This window comes from Semicossyphus pulcher, unplaced genomic scaffold (assembly GCF_022749685.1).
Source record: "Semicossyphus pulcher isolate SPU_LCO1_2020_fin unplaced genomic scaffold, fSemPul1.0.p SCAF_23, whole genome shotgun sequence".
NCBI classification, from domain to species: domain Eukaryota; kingdom Metazoa; phylum Chordata; class Actinopteri; order Labriformes; family Labridae; genus Semicossyphus; species Semicossyphus pulcher.
The window spans coordinates 509,829-529,374 of record NW_027211697.1 but is presented as its reverse complement, the minus strand read 5'-3'; the positions used below and the strand labels follow the sequence as shown (position 1 = coordinate 529,374).

At 42.7% G+C, this 19,546-nt stretch overlaps 3 protein-coding genes across 10 annotated transcripts in view; 2 read left to right on the top strand and 1 right to left on the bottom strand.

The window, feature by feature from the left end:
• LOC138602532 (SRC kinase signaling inhibitor 1-like) overlaps positions 1 to 2,340 on the top strand; it is a 99,978-nt gene extending 97,638 nt beyond the window's left edge. For 7 of the 8 annotated variants that reach the window (XM_069674017.1, XM_069674019.1, XM_069674018.1 and 4 more), the window contains one exon: positions 1,973 to 2,340. In XM_069674017.1, the coding sequence (XP_069530118.1) occupies positions 1,973 to 1,978 (6 nt within the window). In that variant the 3' untranslated portion in view covers positions 1,979 to 2,340. The remainder of the gene's footprint in view (positions 1 to 1,972) is intronic. The other variant, XM_069674013.1, reaches the window with a different exon arrangement.
• LOC138603190 (uncharacterized) lies at positions 2,268 to 7,469 on the top strand (the record flags this gene model as incomplete). The annotated part of the gene is made up of 1 exon (XM_069674893.1): positions 2,268 to 7,469. A coding segment is annotated over one exon (573 nt), but the record flags the coding sequence as incomplete, so codon positions are not given.
• Positions 7,470 to 7,599: 130 nt separating this feature from the next.
• Positions 7,600 to 19,071, bottom strand: fmnl1a (formin-like 1a). Its single transcript, XM_069674282.1, has 25 exons — positions 18,524 to 19,071; positions 15,678 to 15,761; positions 15,273 to 15,359; positions 15,110 to 15,183; positions 13,899 to 13,982; positions 13,665 to 13,808; positions 13,108 to 13,216; positions 12,861 to 12,937; positions 12,683 to 12,776; positions 12,256 to 12,330; positions 12,052 to 12,162; positions 11,515 to 11,664; positions 11,327 to 11,428; positions 10,395 to 10,971; positions 10,167 to 10,291; positions 9,874 to 10,076; positions 9,546 to 9,780; positions 9,391 to 9,459; positions 9,234 to 9,314; positions 8,935 to 9,064; positions 8,692 to 8,855; positions 8,503 to 8,604; positions 8,325 to 8,420; positions 8,117 to 8,231; positions 7,600 to 8,019 (listed from the first exon to the last, which is right to left on the bottom strand). Exons 1-25 carry the CDS (start codon positions 18,707 to 18,709, stop codon positions 7,955 to 7,957), a joined length of 3,339 nt encoding a protein of 1,112 aa, XP_069530383.1. The 5' UTR covers positions 18,710 to 19,071; the 3' UTR covers positions 7,600 to 7,954.
• Between the last annotated feature and the right edge of the window lie 475 nt (positions 19,072 to 19,546).

Below are 19,546 nucleotides of genomic sequence, written 5' to 3'. Positions count from 1 at the left end.
TTCTGACAATCAGACGTGCCCACCCTGGGTGACTTCTCTGCTCAGCCAACACATGAAGGTAAAGGTGTCTCTTCCGTTAAACCTCTCCTGGACATAATTCCCCTAACGTGACCCCACATTTTTTACCCCTCTTCCAGTTCCCATTGTTGTTTTGCTTTTGTTCCCCTCTGGCCAACTGATGATGACATTTTTAGGGTGTTTTGGTGCACAAAATCAAGAAATGATGACACCAGTTCGGAGTCTTTCACAGCCCTACTACCTCCCAACCTCGTCTAATACAGTAATAGAGCTAAATATTAGCATATCCGTACAATGACGTAACATTTCCCACCGGTTCGGATGGAAGGCAGCTGGTGCACATTAACATTTCATGAACACCAGCTGGAGGCACAGTTAAACATTTTTAAGACATCACTGTGTTTTTGCTTTTATGTGAGTCCTGTGTAAAGCATTGCCAATTTAATTTCTTACTTTTTTTTTTCATCAAGAAAAAATATGCTGCCTGAGCGAACAAGGTGCCATTCAGCAAATCACAGTTTTGGGATTCTGTGGTAGCACCTGGGGTGGCAGATTTCAGGTGTTATTCCCTTGGCCACCCTCCTGTACGTGCCCCTACGCATCATGAAGTCCAAATGTGCCTGATCATTGGAGCAAAAAAGCATTATGTTTTTTGCAAAGCATCAGGTTTCTCCGTCAGTCTCAGCTCTGATGTAATCTGTGTTAATTGTGGGTGTTAAAATTAACAGAGCCTTTCTGATGGTGCTGTGTGCTGCTGTGCTCGGGCTGTCTGCTCACTAAAGCCTTACTCCGAGGTATTAAAGCATTCCAGGCATGAGGATCCTTCAAATCAATGTGCTGGATAAAAACAGACAGTTCAAAGCCACAATTTCTGTCCATTTGCTTTGGCACAGATCAAGGAGGGCATGACAATGTGAATCACTTTCACGCCGCAAAACCCTATTTCCATTTCCCATTTGGTCTCTTATTACTTCTGGCGGTAAAACAGGCTAGTTAAAGGTACCAGGCATGAGGAGGGGGGTTGTAAGGGCGTTTCCTGGGGGGCTTTCTTTTGGCAGGCAGCTCTGAGTTCAAGAGATGAAGGGCGGCTGCTTGCCGCACTCACAGACCAGAATAAATGTGTCGGCCGGCCTTGAGAGGAGTTCCTCGAGCAGAAGGAACAGCCTCGCTCTCCAGGGACGGCTGGCAGCACAGGCTCTGGAACTTCAACAGAGCAGGTGAAAGCCTCCCAGCAGCACAGCCCAGACTAGCACACCTGCTCTCTTTTCATACAGAACTAATCCGTATAATCCCTAAACAAACACATTTAAAAACTTTCAGAGCCACAGCAAAAAACTTTACTCCCTTTGCTTCTTTTGAAAAGCTGAAATAAAGCTCCCCTCTTGAGTGAAATTGTTTACAATAAAAGCCTCTTAAAAGCAGATTCTCACTCTCGTTTCGCCCTGTCATCAGTTTCAGTAGTAGGGGACAAACTGAGCATAATATATCAGGCTGTTTCATTCACTTTAACTCCACCTGCAAATGAGAGACAAATACATGTTGTGAATGTGCAGCAGGTTTCATACTGTTGGAACAGTGCCATCTACTGACTCATTCCAGCATTACATGAAGAGACTGAACGTGTGGTGCCGTCTGTCCACTACAATATTTTGCATTTTTTAATGAGTAAGCATCATTAAAACAAGTGTCAAAATAAAGGTGTTATCTGTGACTTAGTGTTGCACCCGGTGACAGAAGCTGTGTTTATCAGTGGTTTGGTCGTCATGTGGAGATGGCAGCCTGTGTCATGGCTTGCATCACACATGCTGATATCAACCTGAATAACGATCTCCTGTGTTTGTCTCTTGTTCTGTTTTCCTCCTCCTCACCCCCCTCCCCCGTCCACTACATGTTTCTTCTGACACCTGTGCCTGCGGCCTACCTCACCCCACCTACTGTTCGTGTGACCCTGCAGCAGTGAGCGACCTGTCCGTGTCCGGCCTCTTCAACCTCCTCCTCCTCCTCCTCCTCCTCCTGTTAACCTGAATGGAGAGCTACACACATCCATCTGCCCCTTTTACTTTATCAGCTTCCCCCTCCAAAATCAACACTGAATCCCAGTCTGTGTGCGTTATTGGAAGAGTGTGAGGTTATGTGTGTGTGTGCAAGCATGCATGCACGGGCATGTTTGACTGTAATGGGAAGGGAAGGTGCTGCAGGGGACAGTGCCCAGTCAATTTTTCAGACTTTAATTCTCATGATTTCCCCTTTTGATCCCTGAAAACCTCCCCTCCCCCTCCCCGTCTCCTGTGGCCCTGCTCTCCCAGAAGGCTTTGGGGACCAACAGCACCGGTGGCAGTATCGAGCCATACCTCTCTGGTATCAAAACGGGCATTTTCTCAGGCCGAGTGCCCCCTCCTGCAGCTGGGTTTGCCCCTGGCCTGAGGAAATACCCCCAGGATGGGTCACTTCCCTCCTTGACAGCGTCCTCCAGCCATGCGAAGGCCCTGCTGGCGAGCCTGTCAGCCTCCGGCCTGAGCGCCGAAGCCCTGCTCCTCTCCTCCGCCATCCGTCATCACCGCCTTCTACGCGAGCAGCGAGCCTCCTCTTTGCCCTTGCAAAGTAGCCAGTCCTCCTCCCCGACTCCCCCTGCTACTCCCTCCCCCTCGTCCTCTTCACCCACCACTCCCACTCCTTCCCTGTCTCCCTCCTCTCCCACCCCTTCGAGTACCATCAGCCTCTCTTCTGCGGTTCTTAAGCGCAGTGGTTGTAGCCTCGACAGCTGCAGGGAGGGCGGCAGCGAGCCTGTGAATAAGGACCTCACCCCTGGAAGCTCTCCGTGATGAAGAGGAGGAGGACTTTGGAGAATTCAGGCACCATCGCATCATGAACCATGACGAGAAAACAACTACGTTATTTTGGAGTCATATTTTGTTTAATGACTGTTTTGCTTTGCTTTTCCCAGTCTGTAGAGTCTTCATATTTCCATGGAAAGAACTACAGGACTGTAAATGAAGTCACAATCTTCTTCAATTTTCCTGCTCTGATCTGGCTCCGTAGCTCCTCTGAAGTCCTCCCACGCAGTTATACTGCCAGTTTGTAAGATAGAAAGCACACAAACGGGCCTCCCCTCCTATCAGCTGTCTGTTTTAAGCTGAGACGGTCTCGATGGGTTTACTAACAGTAGCAGTCATGTGTATACTGTAACCTCAGTCTTTGGGGTGTCATTTATCGGCTGTAACTTTTATCTTAAAAAAAATGGAGTCCAGAAGTCCAGTTGTGTGTTCAGGATAATGTTGCTCTCTCTTACACGTATCAAACCTAACATAATCTAAAAGTAGATCACGACGATTGTGGTGGCAAGCTGTTTTGTGTTGGAAGGGCATTTGTGTGCATCGCCTGTGTTTTAAACTCTCAACTGGTGCTATATTTTCCCCTCTGTTTGTACACACTGATGTTTACGTCTATGTCCTCACAATCTGATCTCTACCGACGCTACAGTGTACATTCCACTGTCCCACTGGCTTTGATTCATATCATACTAAATATTATAACCACCCCTACGAAAAGAGATCCTTACACTGAAGAATTTTAAAATTAAAACTTCCTTTTTAAACTAGAAATTCTTTTCACAAAAGCACATTTTAGGGAGTAGTCTTATGACAGCACATTTTAGTTACACAAACAGGAGGGACAAATATATAAACGGTGAATTGTACACAACTGTTGAATTTCTGTATATGTGTATTAGTCCTTTAATCATGACAATCAGGATGTTTCCGCAGTAGCATCTCACAGGTTGCTCTCACATTAAAGCACCTGACGTCACAAACCTTCCCAAAGACTCAAGCACACACACTGATGAATAATACACACATTTTTATCACACGTGTAAAGCTGAAGCTTCGACGCTACTCGTTTTTGTTTCAGTAAATCTTGTGTGATTTATTTTTAAGTCACAGCTGCCGCACCACCGATAAAGCATCAACCAGGACATGATTTCACCCTTTAAGGTGTCTGATCTGCAGAGTGACAGATCAGGTAGTTGTTTTTTTTGGACGCTGGTTTCTTTTGAACTTCAAAGATATTCTCCTGGGAAGCTGCTTCCAAAGTTTTTAGCAATTTGCAGGTCTTATTTTAAAACACTGTACCTTCTTTGAAGGAGAACAAAATGCATCTTTCTCTGCAGTGAAGTGATTTAACACAATTTAGAATGATTATCAGCACAAATTTAGAGGTTTCAGATACAGCTTGAGCCCTAAAGGGACAGAAATATAGCACAATTTCTCTCAAATGCACGACCCCTCATTTTAACCCTCTGAATCTGGCTAACCGTGACAAGCACAAAGCTCCAAATGTTTCCTAAAAGAAGAAAAGAAAACCCCTTCATATTTGTTACAGTGAGATGAACAGAGTGATGTTTAGTACCTGCATACTGCACCTGCAAACATCTGATCTGAATGTTAGGCCCATGACGGGCCTTAACTACAGTAGTCGAGTTCTCATTATTTAAAGCACATCAAAGGCCTGTCAGTGATTCCCTAAGTGTACACCCTGCACAAGGAACCTTCTTGAAGCCTCCTGTCCTGTGTAGTTGCCTTAAGGCTGCCCGCTGGGGAGATAACGGTCGAACAGACAAAGCGATATTTTTCTCAGTCGTTCACCACGACGACTGTGTGAAATCAATTCTTTGTGGCGTTGAGATTAAAACACGTGTAAAAGGAGCGTGTGTCAAAGAGACGGCAGCTTGAGGAGAGGGGATTAGTTTGGGGACATGTGTTTGAAGGCTACTTTAATAAGGCCGGCTTTGACTTGCCTACCCTCCATCGAGGGTGCTTGTGATATAAAAGACCCCAAAGAGATGAGAGGAAGTGTTTGACAGTCAGAGAGCCATTAAGCGGCTGTTCTTCCCCTGCCCCTTTCACTTTGCTTTGTCTTTGGTCTGTGAAATTAAAACCGCTCAGTTGAGGTTATCCTTGGATAAAGTTTTATGGGCCTCGATTCATGAACACTAACAGTGTGCAATATGTAATTAGCACTCTTGCAATTTTACCAAGGCAGTGCTCTTTGCCTTTGAGAAAGGCCTGTTTGTCTGCACGGACCTGTTAACATGTTTTCCCAGTGCCTCGAAGACCAGAAATCCCCAGTTGATCTTGTATTACAGTATTAGATCAGCAGCAGCGACAGAATAACACATTTACCCAAAGAAGAGTCGGTGGGAATGGGCTTGTTCCCATTTTTCCGCTGGAATAAGAAAAGCGCACTTGAAATGCAGAGTGTGTCAGGTTGCAGCGGTGGCATTTGACTAAACTCTCCCCGAGCTCTGACAATGTGCAAAAGTGCAAGCTCACAGCACAGCGAATTAAGCCTCACCCTGGGTGCTCTGTAGCTCTGCCAGGCAGGTTCAAGCCCTGGGTTTCATATTGAGTGAAGTCAAATGAAAGAAATTCACTTACTCATGCTGTTCCACACTCAATCCATAACTCTCGGAGTTAAATTTGCTGCAATTGCGTCTGGTGAGCGTTGGGGAGGAAGTATTCACGCTTGGCTGCTTTCCCCAAGTTAAGTCTGAGATGAAACCTCTGAGAAATGCGTGACAGTGCTCTCTGGAATAACATTTTCAAGGCAAGTGTTAGTGGGCTGTGATTTCAACATGGCCGGAGGCTTACAGGGCATGTTGAAGACACTCACAGTGGATGCCCCGGGCAATCAGAAAAACTCATGCAAACTTGAAATCAAACATAGAAGAATATACATATATAAATATATCTAAGTGAGATGTTTGTGTATGATATTATAATTGTGAAGAAAAGTGTGATATATATATAGGCCTAGATTAAATTATATACTGTAAAATGTCATCATCTCTTCAGTTTTTATATATTAGTGACCATTTTGTACAGATTTTTCTTTTTTAATTCATTGACAGAGAAATTACATTTCACACTGAGATTATTTATTCATACGCAGAACATTTTTATATTTGTTTAAAATATCTGTATAGATAACAGTTACCCTCTGTAATATACACTGAAGTTCTTTTTTTAATTCTAGGATTTTCTTTACGAACACTTAGTTAGATTTTATGTAATTTTGCTTTTTGAGAAGCTTGTCCCTGAAAACGCTCGTCCAGCTCATCTGCACCTTTGCCTCCTTATGTGAAGGATCACTATTGAGGTGCGAGAGGCTGGACCAGTGCCTGTGCTTAGGGGCTTATTTTGCTACTATGTTTTTGTTTAAGGGGGATGTTTTCTGTACCTGTGGTCTGTTTTATTTTCTTTTTTTGTTTCACCCCATCCTGTATTTGTGATTCAGCTGGTATTAGCGAGCAGGGGACGGTCAGAGACAAATATATATTGTGGGTTCTACTGTGAAAGGTCAGTTTATGGCTCAAAGGCTTTATATAGAGCCGTGCTGCTTTGACAAAAGTAAGTATATGGCTTTAATGTTCCTCTGTGTCATGTTTGCATGTGGACCTGGGTGGTAGCAATGTGAATGTGAATGCTCAGCATTCAGAGGCTCTTAATCTTTACAACATGTGGAAGTACGTTTTGTTGCTTATTCAGCTCCAGTTGTTACACTGAGCGGCTCTAAGTAGCATTTTAAGCTAGTTAAGATGGATCAGAAAGGGAATTATGTGGCGCTGTATGAATTTAAAGTTTTCTCTCCTCTTTTGCCATCCTTTGTTTTTTATAATGAACCTACATTCTATAGTATGTATATGAGATTTTTACATGAATGTGTGGATGTTCAAAAATCTTGGCATCAAAAGTAGAAAAACAAAAATTGACTTGTAAATAGGTCGAGTCATTCCTAGCGAGTTCAACAAATTGTTATGTCCAAAAGAAGATGTTTTATTAAAAAACTATGGCGATGGGTACAAAGGTATATACAAAACAATGCATGAATAGTCTCAAGCAATCGCACGGTGCAGTCGAAAAAAATGTTGTCTACATGTTTTTCTCAAAAAAATGAGAAAGAGAGAGAAAGAGAAACGTGCTTCTACAGTTTTCTAGAGGTTCACGAACACGGAAGAATGAGACTTTATTTTGGTTTCTGTGACACGGGCATGTTCAGTCTTACTGTGATGTTATGTGACGATGAAGATGATGACGATGACGGTGGCCGAGAGTGTTGAATGTCCAGAAGGATTCAGAATGCTTGAACGCACCCCAACCAGAGAAGTCGCCGGTGATGGTGAACTCTTTCCACTGAGTGATTCTCCCACTTGTAGAGTAGTGTGATATAAGAACAAAAATAATACAGAAAATAGATCTATGATATAATAATATATAAATTTAAAAGCCTACTGATACTGGAGATACTAATTTATCAGTGTGGATGCCATGATATTCTGTGAGAAATGTGTGTGTTTTTCCTGTGAGAAGACAGTAGGCAGTTGACTCTGCCTTCTTTTGTACATAATTTGCTGTGATTGTGTGTCCAATAAAGTGCAGCTCTCTTGTACAATGGTGGCGTCTCATCTTGCTTCATAATAACTTCTTAATGTTGCCTTTTCTTGTCAGGAAATATGCACACAAAATGTAGATGTTGCATCATTTTTCAGGCTCTTATTTTGTTAAGAAAATACAAATACAGAAATGAATGGATAAAAAAATGGTTTATTTAAAATACAGTTTGTTTTTTTACTTACTGGGTACCAACACTACAAATTTAGAGTTTACAAAGCCATGAGCCGCCAAAAAAATAATATGATTGTTCTTTTTTAGCACAATTTGGAATCAAATGAATGTCTTGCAGTAAAAATACTTACATCTTAAATTCTATTTACACAGAAACTTCATGCTAAGATGTCTGCAAAAATTCAAACTGCCAAACGGCTAATTATATCTTTTTTAAAACTGTATATACATAACATGTAAAAGCCTGTTCTTTTGTCTGTATGCTTGCGTGTGATTCCAGTTACATCTGTGAAAAGTCTTGGAACAGAAGTCGCTCAAGTGTCCTGGCGCTGTGCTGGCCGCCGACCGTCCGTCCGCCTGTACGGCGTGTTCCTCAAATCTGAGTGAGAGCAAAGACAGGTGAATTTCAGCAGCCTGTTAACATCCGACATGCTTAAAACCATGCGACTCCTCCGAGAAGAATCACGTCAACGTACCTGTGATGATGTCCTCCAGGGCGCCGTCCTTCCCTTCGCGTACCTGCGGTTTCACCTGCCTCTTCTTCAGCTCAGCTATCAGGTCCATCTGGGGCATCTTGGGCATCATAGGCCCCTAGCAGAGGTTAAAAACAAACACATTTGTAATCTAAGTAATTAAAACCAGTTAAATTAAACCTTTGATATTTAACTTCTGAAAGTATTTTACCTTTTGTGCCCCAGCCTTGTTTGGAGACGTTGTCTCTTTTACCTCTTTGCTCTCACTCTCCATTTTCTTTTTGTGCTCGATCTCCGTCTGTGCTGCCTGTGTTCAATCAGGGGCAAAATAATTAACATTACATACAACAACCGTTATGGATAAGTATCAGAAAGCTACCATCCATCACCTTATAGGCCTTTATCAAGCGCCCGAACAGCGGGAAGAACATGGGCGGCTGCGTGGTTTTGGGGTTCTCTCCGTAATACTCCACCACAGAGAAATATGCCTCCTGGAGGGAGACAGGCGGAGTCAGACAACGACACCATGAATCTACATCTCAAAGCATGACATAGGGTGATTAGTGTGAAAGGCTAACCTGTGCCGTCTTGCTGTCTTTGATGAAAGTATCCAGCTGCTCACTGTTGGCTTTGATGAATTCCTTTAATACAGGACTGTCATCCTGCACCAGGAATTCCTTTTTGGTCATTTCCATTCCCCGCTCTAATGTGCGGATATCCTGAAGAATGCCGTCCAGTGATACTGCACAACAAACGAGAAATGAGTTTAAAACAAATGACAATTTAAATCCTAGGCTACAGAAGAGTTTGTGTTAACATACCGAGGGCTGCCTTGTCGACAAAGTGCAGCTCAGTGTGGAAGTTGGTCAAGTCGGGGTATTTCTCCTGGATGATATTGGTGATGAAGTGAAGCAGCGTCTGCGAGCGGTCCGTTGATTTGGTCTCAAGCAGCTAAAAAAGGGAATTTGCTTGGGTTAGTTTTCTTCAGTTAAGGCAAGTAACTTATCCTTAACAGAGGCCTCTTTTTAATTGTAAAAAAGGTCAAACAAATACATTCTTTATTCTTTCAAAAGTCTTGTTTTAAAGTGAGCGAGCAAATGTACAAACAAAAGCTACTTACAAGGTCCAGACTCTGCAGCCGAAAACCGTAAACTGCGCCCCTCTTACTGCTGTTCATGTAGTTCCCAAAGGCGAGAACAATCTGAAATAGAACACATGAAACGAGTGATAAAAAGTGATATTTAAGCAACATCAGCATGTCGTCAACTTTTACTTACTTCTAAGATCTTTTTCAGTTTGGCTGAAGACTTAATGGACATGGACGCAGCAATGATGGAGTTCAGTTGCTGTGGATGGAGTCAAAACAAAATTAGAACTTAAAATCTCTGAGGGTTTTTTTCAGTCTAAGTTATAATGTATTTGACAAACTGACCGGCTGAAGGCGTTTGACAGTCTCTGGGAAGTTTCCCATGAAGATGAGAGTGTTAATACGTTGCTTCAGACGAGGAATCTTCCCAAAGCATAACATAAATTGGTCCTCGTCAGTGAGGTCCTCGAGCGGGCGGCCATCTTTCTCATAGTTAGCCAGCAGCTTCAACTCATAATCTGACGGTATGAAGGGCTCAAGTAACTCCAGGAAGTCAACGGACAAAGACTGCTGGTCATACCTGAAACAAAGAGTAATGAAAGTTGCACCAGTTAGCGTGTGGGGGAGAAATGGAGTGGAGGCTAGCTCAGACATGCCATCATGAAACACATACTTTTCTATGGCGGTGCAGATACCAGATGGATTCATTCCCCCCTTGCGTAAAGTGATGGCCAGATTCTTGGCCTTGTTAGCGTCAATCAAGGTGGTCTTGCTTGGGGTCTTCTGAAGCGTCTTCTTCTTGATTTTGGACAGGTCTGTTGGATTTCCCTGAGCTCGCGTCTTAAACTGTTCCTCAAACATGTCCATGTTCAGCTCCTGATGGAGACAGAATGAGAGGCGGAATGGGTCAGGATAATGAAGTACTTTGAAACTGCAGTTTTCTGAAGGAATAACCTTTCTTCTTACCCCTAAGACCTGATCGTCATCCAGTTCATTGAAGACGGTGCCCGTCACCTGGTTTGGTTTTAAGGCCTGCCAGTTCAACAATGGCATCTTGAACTTGGTCTGAATGGGCTTCTTAGCCTTGAGCCCTGAGGAAGCAGACGAAGAAGAACAACGATCAAACAAATATTACCTTTATTGTTCTAACGCTGCCACCTCAGGACAGTTTTCAGCACTCTGATTCTGACTTACCAGACTGAGCGCTTGGTGCTCCAGGAGGAGGTGGGGGTCCAACACCAAATGGGGGAGGTGGAGGCGGGACTCCGGAACCAGGCGGGGGTGGTGGAGCTGGGGGTCCTGCACCAGGTGGAGGAGGAGGTGGAGGAGGGGGTGGGGGCACAGCACCACCAGCCCCTGGTGGAGGTGGGGGTGGTGGCGGTGGAGGAGGAGCGGCAACAGCCCCTGGACCACCAGGTAGAGGAGGAGGAGGAGGAGGGGGAGGGGGAGGTGCAGGTTGGCTGGATGGTGTTTGAGCAGACTCAGTGACAGAGGGTGCAGCAGAAGGCTGTGCGGGCGAGGCTTCGGTTTGAACGTATTCGATCACCGTCACAGGCACCACCTGGATGTCCAGGCCTCCAGAGGCGCTGCGGCCCAGTCGGATCAGCCCCTTATCCTGCAGCTCCTGGATCTTCTGCTCCATCTCTGAGGACATCTGAGGGGTGGAGGTGGTCAAACGCTCCCTGTCTTTCTCCCTCTCTCTGTCCAGCTCCCGCTCCCGCTCTCTCTGCTGCAAGGAGCTGACCTGGGAGCAGGACTCTCGCAGGCTCTCCTAAAGGACACAAACACACAGATATCAACACATTATATGCAGTCTATCTTCAAATTTAATAAAGATACATGTCTATAGCCATGCTAGCGACAGCTAACATTTAGCGTGTTAGCATGCTAATATTTGCAGATGCAAAGTATAGGACAAAATTTTATCATGATATAAATATGTACATCCTCAATTTTTATTCTATATTGAAGATGATTAGATTTTAGGACTTTTAAATAAAGATAATCATTATAATGTGAACTGCCAGTCCTTTGAACTCATTATAACTAATCACAATGAGAAAGGTTCACCTTGCCAGGCTAATTAATCCTATTAAACACTGTCCATGTCATAGAGCAGCACTTACTTTGAGCAGCTCGCTCTCCTTGGTGGCCTGCATGAGCTGAGTCTCAAGGTCAGATATTCTCTCTGTTGTCTGACTCTCAATTTCCTGAAGCCGGCCACTCAGCTACAACACAAACAACAAAACTTCAATATCACAACATCAAACACTCTTTTGAGTGAGTTTTTTTCTTTCTTTAATATGTATCTAACGTGTATGTTGTGCTCCTGCAGTTCGTCCACATGCTCCAGCACTCCTCCTCTGTTCTCGGCGTCCTCCAGCAGGGCTCCCACATCCAACACGTTGTCCAGGTAGGCCTGGATCTGCACCTGCAGCTTCTCGCTCTCTGTTTGCTTCAGACCCTAATACACAAACACATTCAGTAATATTGTATTATGAGAATTAACTTAACTCATATTAAGTATAATAAAGAATCATATATTTATTGCATTGTAAATGTCACAATTTACATGTGGCATCAGGATTGACTGACTGAAAACACCTCCATGATTACAGTGAGTTGAAAGTTACTATAAAGCTTCATAAAGCCGAGGATAGCTGCAGATTTGGCTGATCATTCTCTACTTGGGTTCAACACTGTGAGTGACCCCTTTCACATTGTCAGTTGATCTGTTGTTATATTAAGAATATAAACTCTAGAAGCTTTAACTTTCTAAGCCTTAGTGATGAAAGACCTGCAGAAACCAACAGGCTTTACATCGACCACTGAGATATTTATACATACTCACCTCTAGATATTTGTCTAAGCTGTGATGAGTGAACTCGTACTGCAGATGAACACGGAAGTTCATGTTCTCCACTGAATGGACCACAATGTTTATGAACTGCATGCAGGCTACCTGGAGACAGACACGATGTCTGTTAAAGAACATCCACAACTTAAAAGTAGCTGTTAAACAGTCAGTGTGTGGGTTATACATTTCTAAACCTACCATGAAGTCAATGTTGCTGTCATCATTGATGAAGTACTCCATCAACTTCTCAAAGCGGTTCTTTTCTCTGCTCACCTGAGAAAAAATGGAAACTTATTTGAATGTACTTTTTAACAGAAACATTGTCTGTCGCCCAAATGGAAGCGTAAGGGAGGTTAAATGGGTCTTTTCTTTCCACACTACACAAATAAAGTTGTTTTTACCCTTGACCTGTCCTCGAATTAAAATCACACACACGTGTTTTGACTGTTCTCCATGTGCTACAATTGTGACCACATTGCATGTGAGGGCTGGATTGTGTCAGTCACAAGATGAGTAATCAGAGAGGGGAAGTCTGGAACAATGGCTTGACTGATCAAGCAACAGTCAAAGTCAAACGAGGTCCTTCTAATATCATAAAATGACTTATGAAAAAAGCAAATTTCACCTCTCTGAAATTGTCAAAAGCAGAGAGAATGATGTCATGTCCTCCTCTGACGAGACACACAGCGGCCAGCAGCTCCAACACAAGCGCCTTGGTCCTGTCACAGCATACGACGGGTTAGACATGGATACACACAGACAGACAGATGATACACAGTGTGCTCACACACATATGCACTCACCTGGGGTTTCTGCTGTTGAGGCTGAGGGTGATCTCGTTGACACAGCGCGGGTGAGTCATCACCAGGTTAAAACCAGACTGAATGAAGAAGACAAAAAAACTGATGTGTTCAAAGATGCAGGAAAAGTTTTATTTGAGATAAATTACATCGTAAAAATATACGACTCAAACAAAAAGCAGCAAAAACTCAAGTAAGAGCACATTTTTAAGAAAGACAACATATAAAACGTAGAATGCTAAAGCTTTACCTGGTAGTTCATGATGGCTCGCAGACACATTATGCACACATGTATATCATCTCTCTGGTAGGAAGAAGGGGACTTCTTGTGCATCTTGTTCCCAATAGTGGAGCTTATTCTGTAGAGGGATATCAAGTGTATGCTTAGACACATGCGAAACAGTTAGCAGTTAGCTTATTCCACTTCCAGCCCTGTTTAGGACATCCACTGTGCATCTGCATGACAGCTGACACGTGGCGGGAAGGGACATAAAGATTAAAATACTCAAATCAAATCAAGGTATTTGTCATGGTTGTAATGTCTCAATTTTAAAAGGAGCTGTTGTCGAGCATTAGAGTGACCATGAAATGTATCAAGAAGGGTAGTAGTAACAGAGTGCATGCACATAGATTAAGTCAGAAAGACATTTAGCAGCTGCACTGTTTGCATTATTTTTCAAAGATGTAACAAATCTTTTGCATTTGCAGAAAGAAATGGACTGGACAAAGTTCAGCACATCTACTTAAACGGCATTATGACAAAATGCATCATATGTGCATGTGTAAATCCTTGTTTAAAGTTCTTACCTGACAGTCAGTGCACGCGCAGCTCTGGTCATCCCGTGTGACTGCGAGCTGCTGGAGCTTTTGGTCAAGTCTTCCATCGACCTCTCTGCGGGCTTTCCTTTGTCTGGCAGGGCGCCGCCGTTTTCAACCGTCTCCACGTCATACCTAAAAAAATTGCATCCTTGGTGATTAAGAATTTAATTATATGAGCATCATCAGTTTCTAGGAGAGTTTCCACAACATGCTGATACTCACGAGGCGTCACTTTGTGCATGGGACAGGTACTCCACAAGAATGTCCAACCCTTTGTTCTGCTCGTTGAGAAACTCTTGGGCCCATCTACAAAGGATAAAAAATGTGTAACGAAACACTCATAGTGGAATATTTTCTTATGGTGTGTAACAGATTGTTTGCTCATATATGATTTAAACCAAGATTGTGTTACTTTAAAAAGAAAAACATCTTATATATGAATGGTAAATATACTGTACTATATAACGCTTCTCTAGCTTTGCGACCACTCAAAGCGCTTTTACACTACATGTCACATTCACCCTTTCACACCCTGATTCACACACTGATGGCAAAGGCCCAAGTGTGAATTTCCACTCAGTATCTATACAAATTCATACTCATTGGAGCAATTTGGGGTCAGTGTCTTGCCCAAGGACATTTCGACATGTGACCATAGCAGTCGAAATCGAACCTCCGACCTTTGATTGAGAGACAACCATCTCTACCACTGAGCCACAGCCGCCGTATGTTGTCAATAACAACAAACCACACAAAATCCTATATTACATTCAGTACAATCAGTTTTTTTCTGTAACAATTTGACTTGGTCTGGTGTGACTAGCAGCTAATGCTGCATATGCTAGCAAACTTTCACGTTACTGTTTTCTGAATTTATGATTTATATGCCACTATTACACATTTTCACTTTTACAAATATCCTCAATTGTGGTTTGTAATGTTTAGGGAATGTAAATAGTTTAATGCTCACTGAAATCAGACATTAATCATAGTAAATTGTGATTGAATTAAAAACGTATTTTCTTTAGCATCCATTATGAAGGTATTCCTATGGTGTTTTGTAATACTAGAGGCTCTACGAGAACATGCTTTTACAAGTTAAAAGTTTATGTAACTTAATTTGAATCTTTCCAAAATAAAAAGGGGAATATATATATTTTTGTGGCCTTTTATGTCTTTATTCAGAGATAGAGAGGACAGTGGATATTGTTGGAAACTGAGGAAAGAGAGAGTGGGGATGACACACAGCACAGGGCCAAGGGTGGGATTCAATCTCAGGGCTGCTGCATCGAGGACTGTGTTTTAACCGCTAAGCTAAACCAGCGACCCAAAGATGCTAATTCTAATGGAATTATAATATCTAAGATAAATAAATATAAATTAAATACTTGAATAAATATAAAGTAGGGCCCACCCTAACTTAAAATGCTCACCCAATGTGATTGGTGCGAAGTGATATCTCCAAATCTTTAAGCACCTGGGTGGCATCTTGGATCCGTTTCTTCAGCTGAACAAGCAGCAGAGGTGAGAATCATTGTACAGGTAGAAAATTAACTTTATGTCACATATAAAACAAAGATTATGCTTTACACTAACCCTGCGAGACACCCCTCCTTGGTCCTGGTAGAAGCTCTTGATCTTAGTCAGGTAAGTGGAGGGGGGGCTCTTCACCTGGAATCGCTCCTGGGGAGGCAAAGATTCACAGTTAAAAGAGGCTTTAGGACTGAGTTCATCTTATCATCAGAAGGATGGCTGCACAGTTACTGGCGCACAGCATCTGTAGCTATTATTGTCCGTGCCAGTAAACACATCAGACACAAACCGCTCTCTGTTTCCAAGACGACGCCTCTATCACCACAGAAAGTGAACTGCAAGGTTTTCACATTGCAATCTGCTCTTTACCACACATCCATTTTGGCTGCTTGTGTTCTTTGTGTCAACTCTGCCCCGGTGCAAGGCTCCTGATGACATATGTATCAATGTTTGTTTGTAAGATCTCACCTGATCACAGACTAGCTCCCACTTCTTTTCATTGTCGTACTGACTCAACAGCTTCAGTTTGTCTGGAGGTAAGTTCATGTAGCTCTGGAAGAGAGAAGAAAAGAGAGAGGCTGTTTTAAAGGGAGCAACACAAAAATCTTAAATTGCATAAAATCTTATGCAGTTGAGGATCTTCTTCTCTTCCCTTCTTTCCTGCTCAAGAAACAATATTCAAATCTACCAAACCACATCTGCACATTACGTTTAAAGCAGAAGTGCGGTAACTACCTGCCGGAAGCAAACATGACTCAGTGTTTACATGTATGGAAGAATGGTTGCCAGTGGGTACCTCAAAACATAACATTTATTGAGCTATGACCTTTTGATATCTCAAGTTGTCGTGACACTTTCTTTCTGTTTACTTCAAATGATCAACATTTGATCATTATCTTGACATTAAACCTGTACCTAACATTTCTAACATCCTCTCAACTGTATGGAGAATTTTACACAAAACAAGAACGACCCGCCTCCACACCTGTTTTGGTGCAGGTTGACTCAGGCGTCTGACAGTCGATATAGTCGTGCGTGCCTTAAAAAAGTTTCCATCTGTGATGTCACCATCTGCCCAGACTGAAATGTTTCACTCCTTGTATAAAGGTTATTCCCCCGAGTCAAATGGGTTTATGAGTCCTCATTAGGGTCCTATAAATGATTCAGAAAGTAATTGGGGATTTTGTGTTGAAATAAAATATGCAAAACTGTGAGTGTGAAAGAACCCTCCTCTATCACTGTCAGTCAAATAAAACGGCTTTACTAAACATTTAAAGCACCTTCTCTCATCACTGATTGCACTGATCCCATTATTATTGATGTTTAACCGACACGACTAATCATGTCAGTTGACACTGGGCGTTGATCTTAAGTTCTGTACTCTCAAGACGTGGTTTTCGTAGTTTCCTTTTCACACCTCCAAAAAAGAGAAGCAGAAACGGAAACGGCCTGCTGCTTAGCTTGCAGGGAGATGGAGCTTCATCCTTGGTGGGGTAAGGGAGGGGTCTCATTGTGGGTTTTATGGTAGAATGCTAACCCCAATACATGTAAACAAGACGAGCGTGCACATTCACTTGCATGTAAATAAAGTGTAGAAGCACTATTGAAAGGAACAAGACAGTGTATTTCTCATTTCCTTAAAGTTGTTACGCAAACATTAAGACACAAACTCTCAGAAGACAGGAAGGTACAAATGACATCTCTCTAGGGTTTATATTGGAAGTGTTTGCTGAAAGAGGAAGTGAGGTCATGCTTTCATATAATGCGGCATGATATGGCACAGGCCAGAATATGTCTCATATATAATGAAACCCGATAGCCACAATTTCACGTCTTCTCCGTGGCATTTCCATTCTCAGAAGTGGTTTTGTAACCTAATTTAAATAGGCACACAACAGTTATACAGTGTAACCCCACCCCAAAGTTTCCGCCTTACATCACCCACTGGGCACATTTGAAAAATGCTAAAAAGTGGGCGAGGGGCTGAGGAGGGTGTTAATACCCTTTTCTGTTACATAGTTTAATATAAGTAAGGTTCAGGGCTGATTTAAATGTTTAGATGGTTGTTGAACCATTTTCAACCCCTGAAAGTGGAGTTTTATAAATGTAGTATAGTTAGAGCTTTGCTAACGTATAAAGGGTCTGTTTGCTCATCAATGACACATCATCGCACTTCATGCTGTTCATTCAGGGAACATTTTGCTCCATCACATAACCCATGATGTTACTGTAATGTGGAGCATCATAGACCTTTAAAGATGGGATGTATTTGATTTGCTTTAACAGTAAGCAGACAAAGATATAAGCTGTGACTGTAAAGTGGATGAAGCCCATGTAGAGGTTACATTTCAGACAGAGTGTAGTTAAGAGCTCCTTATTGGTGTAAATGGAGCTACTGCAGGCTGTGTGTGTGCATGACAACAGTTTATAGTTCTGTTGACTTAAATTCACTTTTAGAGCTGCTTAGATCAGCCTTTAGATCAGCTGGAGAAATAAAACGAGATCCCAAACTTAACCCATAATTTGATCTCTAACTATTCTTTTTAACATGTTACATTTTTGTTGTTTTTCCATTTTCGATTTTTTATATCAAACTATAGCTTTTGGTATTTTTCTTTACAATGTCTTAAATTCTTCAAGTATTCAGTAAAGAGTTTTATGTTTTCCAACTTGTTGTAAGACTGTTGAAAGAATGATGAAACAGTTGCTCTCGGGTCTTCTGGCCTCACTCATGTAAATGTGTTGCTCAACTTCCTCTTCGGGCCAGCTCCCCGGGCATGCTCTAATCACCATGTTCCTGTCTGACATTTTTATATTTAACAGTGAAGAGAATATGTTGATCAATCTGGCAGCATGTTGATCACAATATTTTTTACTGTGATATCCCTCTTTTGAACTGAGCAGTTGTCGGTGACCTTTGTGCACATGTGATTTGACAAATCTCGAGTCTTAGATCACATGTAAAAAGATGTTTGGCAAAAGTTGGCGTAGAAAACACAACATTTATAACTCAAGTTTGGCTCTTTGAACACATCAGATATATGAGATTACAAATGGAGGATGTCTGACATCAGACGCAGTCGGTATTTACGTCAAACAGGTTTATCAGTTAATCAGTCAGTGAGTGTAAAGCTACAAAACAGGACTCAGAACACTTGCTGCTCATAACTTTAAACGGCAGCTGATAGATTGGATGTGGGTTGTTTTTATGCCTCTGAATCTGTACCTGCCTAATTATCAAACCTTTACATACTCTAACACAAAACTGGCACTGGAAAAACATCAGCAGCATAATCTCACGTGCAGCCACTCACCAGCACCACATTGAAGCGCTCCTCCAGCTCCTTCTCTGGGGGCATGGGCAGTTTGGGGGGAGCCGGCTGCTTCTTCTGCAAGGTAGGAGCAGGGTCACTCATTCCTGATGCTGCCCCGACTGAGTTCCTGGCCTCCCGTCCTTCAGCCGGCTCCTGCTCCAAGCCCCCTGCAGCCGCATTCCCCATCACTAATCTCCAGAAGTAATCCAGGAGGAAAGCTGTGTACAAACCTTTTCTACCGAGAAATCAGTCTATTCCAAAACAGAGGTAGCCACTCCAAATGACAAAAACAAGCAGGCCTAAATCAGTCTTTGGGCCTGCAGGTCTACTGAACCTGCCTTGGTCCTGAGGACAGGGTGGTTGGTAAAAGAAAATAGATTGTTCTCATGTCCGTCCTCTCATCAACCTGTAGCTCTTTGAAAATAACAAGCCTTAATGGGGGCCTGTTGGGTTCCACGAAAAAGACCCACCTAAGTGTCACTCAGTATTCTCTACACTATTTGACCGAGAACTCCTCTGGTGAGTGAGTACAGAGGGCTGCGTGTGAGAGGAAGGAGAGGGGAGTGTGACAAACTCTGTAACACAGACAGAAACCACAGAAGCACAAAAGCAGAAGAGTAACTTCCTGTGCATGACAGCAACAGAAGCTGGGGTGGAGGACAGGGTGGAAGATAAACACGGTAACCGTTACATGTACCATGCATGGAGTAGGTAGATTTGTTAAGATAAGGCAGCCCAGAAATTAAAGTATGCATATAGAGTTTCAAAGGTTAAGACAACTGCTAACCAAGCAGGTGCAGATGTAAAATGAACCCACGAGTAATGTTCACTTCCTCACACTTCTGACCAATTCACTTTCACTACATTGAAGCCATATATTGTCTTAAAGTTTACGTCCAACTTGCATGGCCCAGCGGTTAGATTTGTTTTGGTCATTTCCAGTCACCTGAGGTCAGATTAGTGAGGAACTCAGGTAAGGGTAAGTCATGAGTGACAACAGAGGACTGTCCAACAGCGTCCCCA

What these genes read in the sequence shown, in the direction of transcription:
- fmnl1a (XM_069674282.1), bottom strand. Translation starts at nt 18,709, where the DNA reads ATGGGGAATGCGGCTGCAGGGGGCTTGGAGCAGGAGCCGGCTGAAGGA. An exon ending in ATCTGCACCGCCATAGAAAA is followed by an intron (nt 9,781 to 9,873) that starts GTATGTGTTTCA and finishes TCTTTGTTTCAG; the next exon opens with GTATGACCAGCAGTCTTTGT. An exon ending in TGTCGACAAGGCAGCCCTCG is followed by an intron (nt 8,856 to 8,934) that starts GTATGTTAACAC and finishes TTTGTTGTGCAG; the next exon opens with TATCACTGGACGGCATTCTT.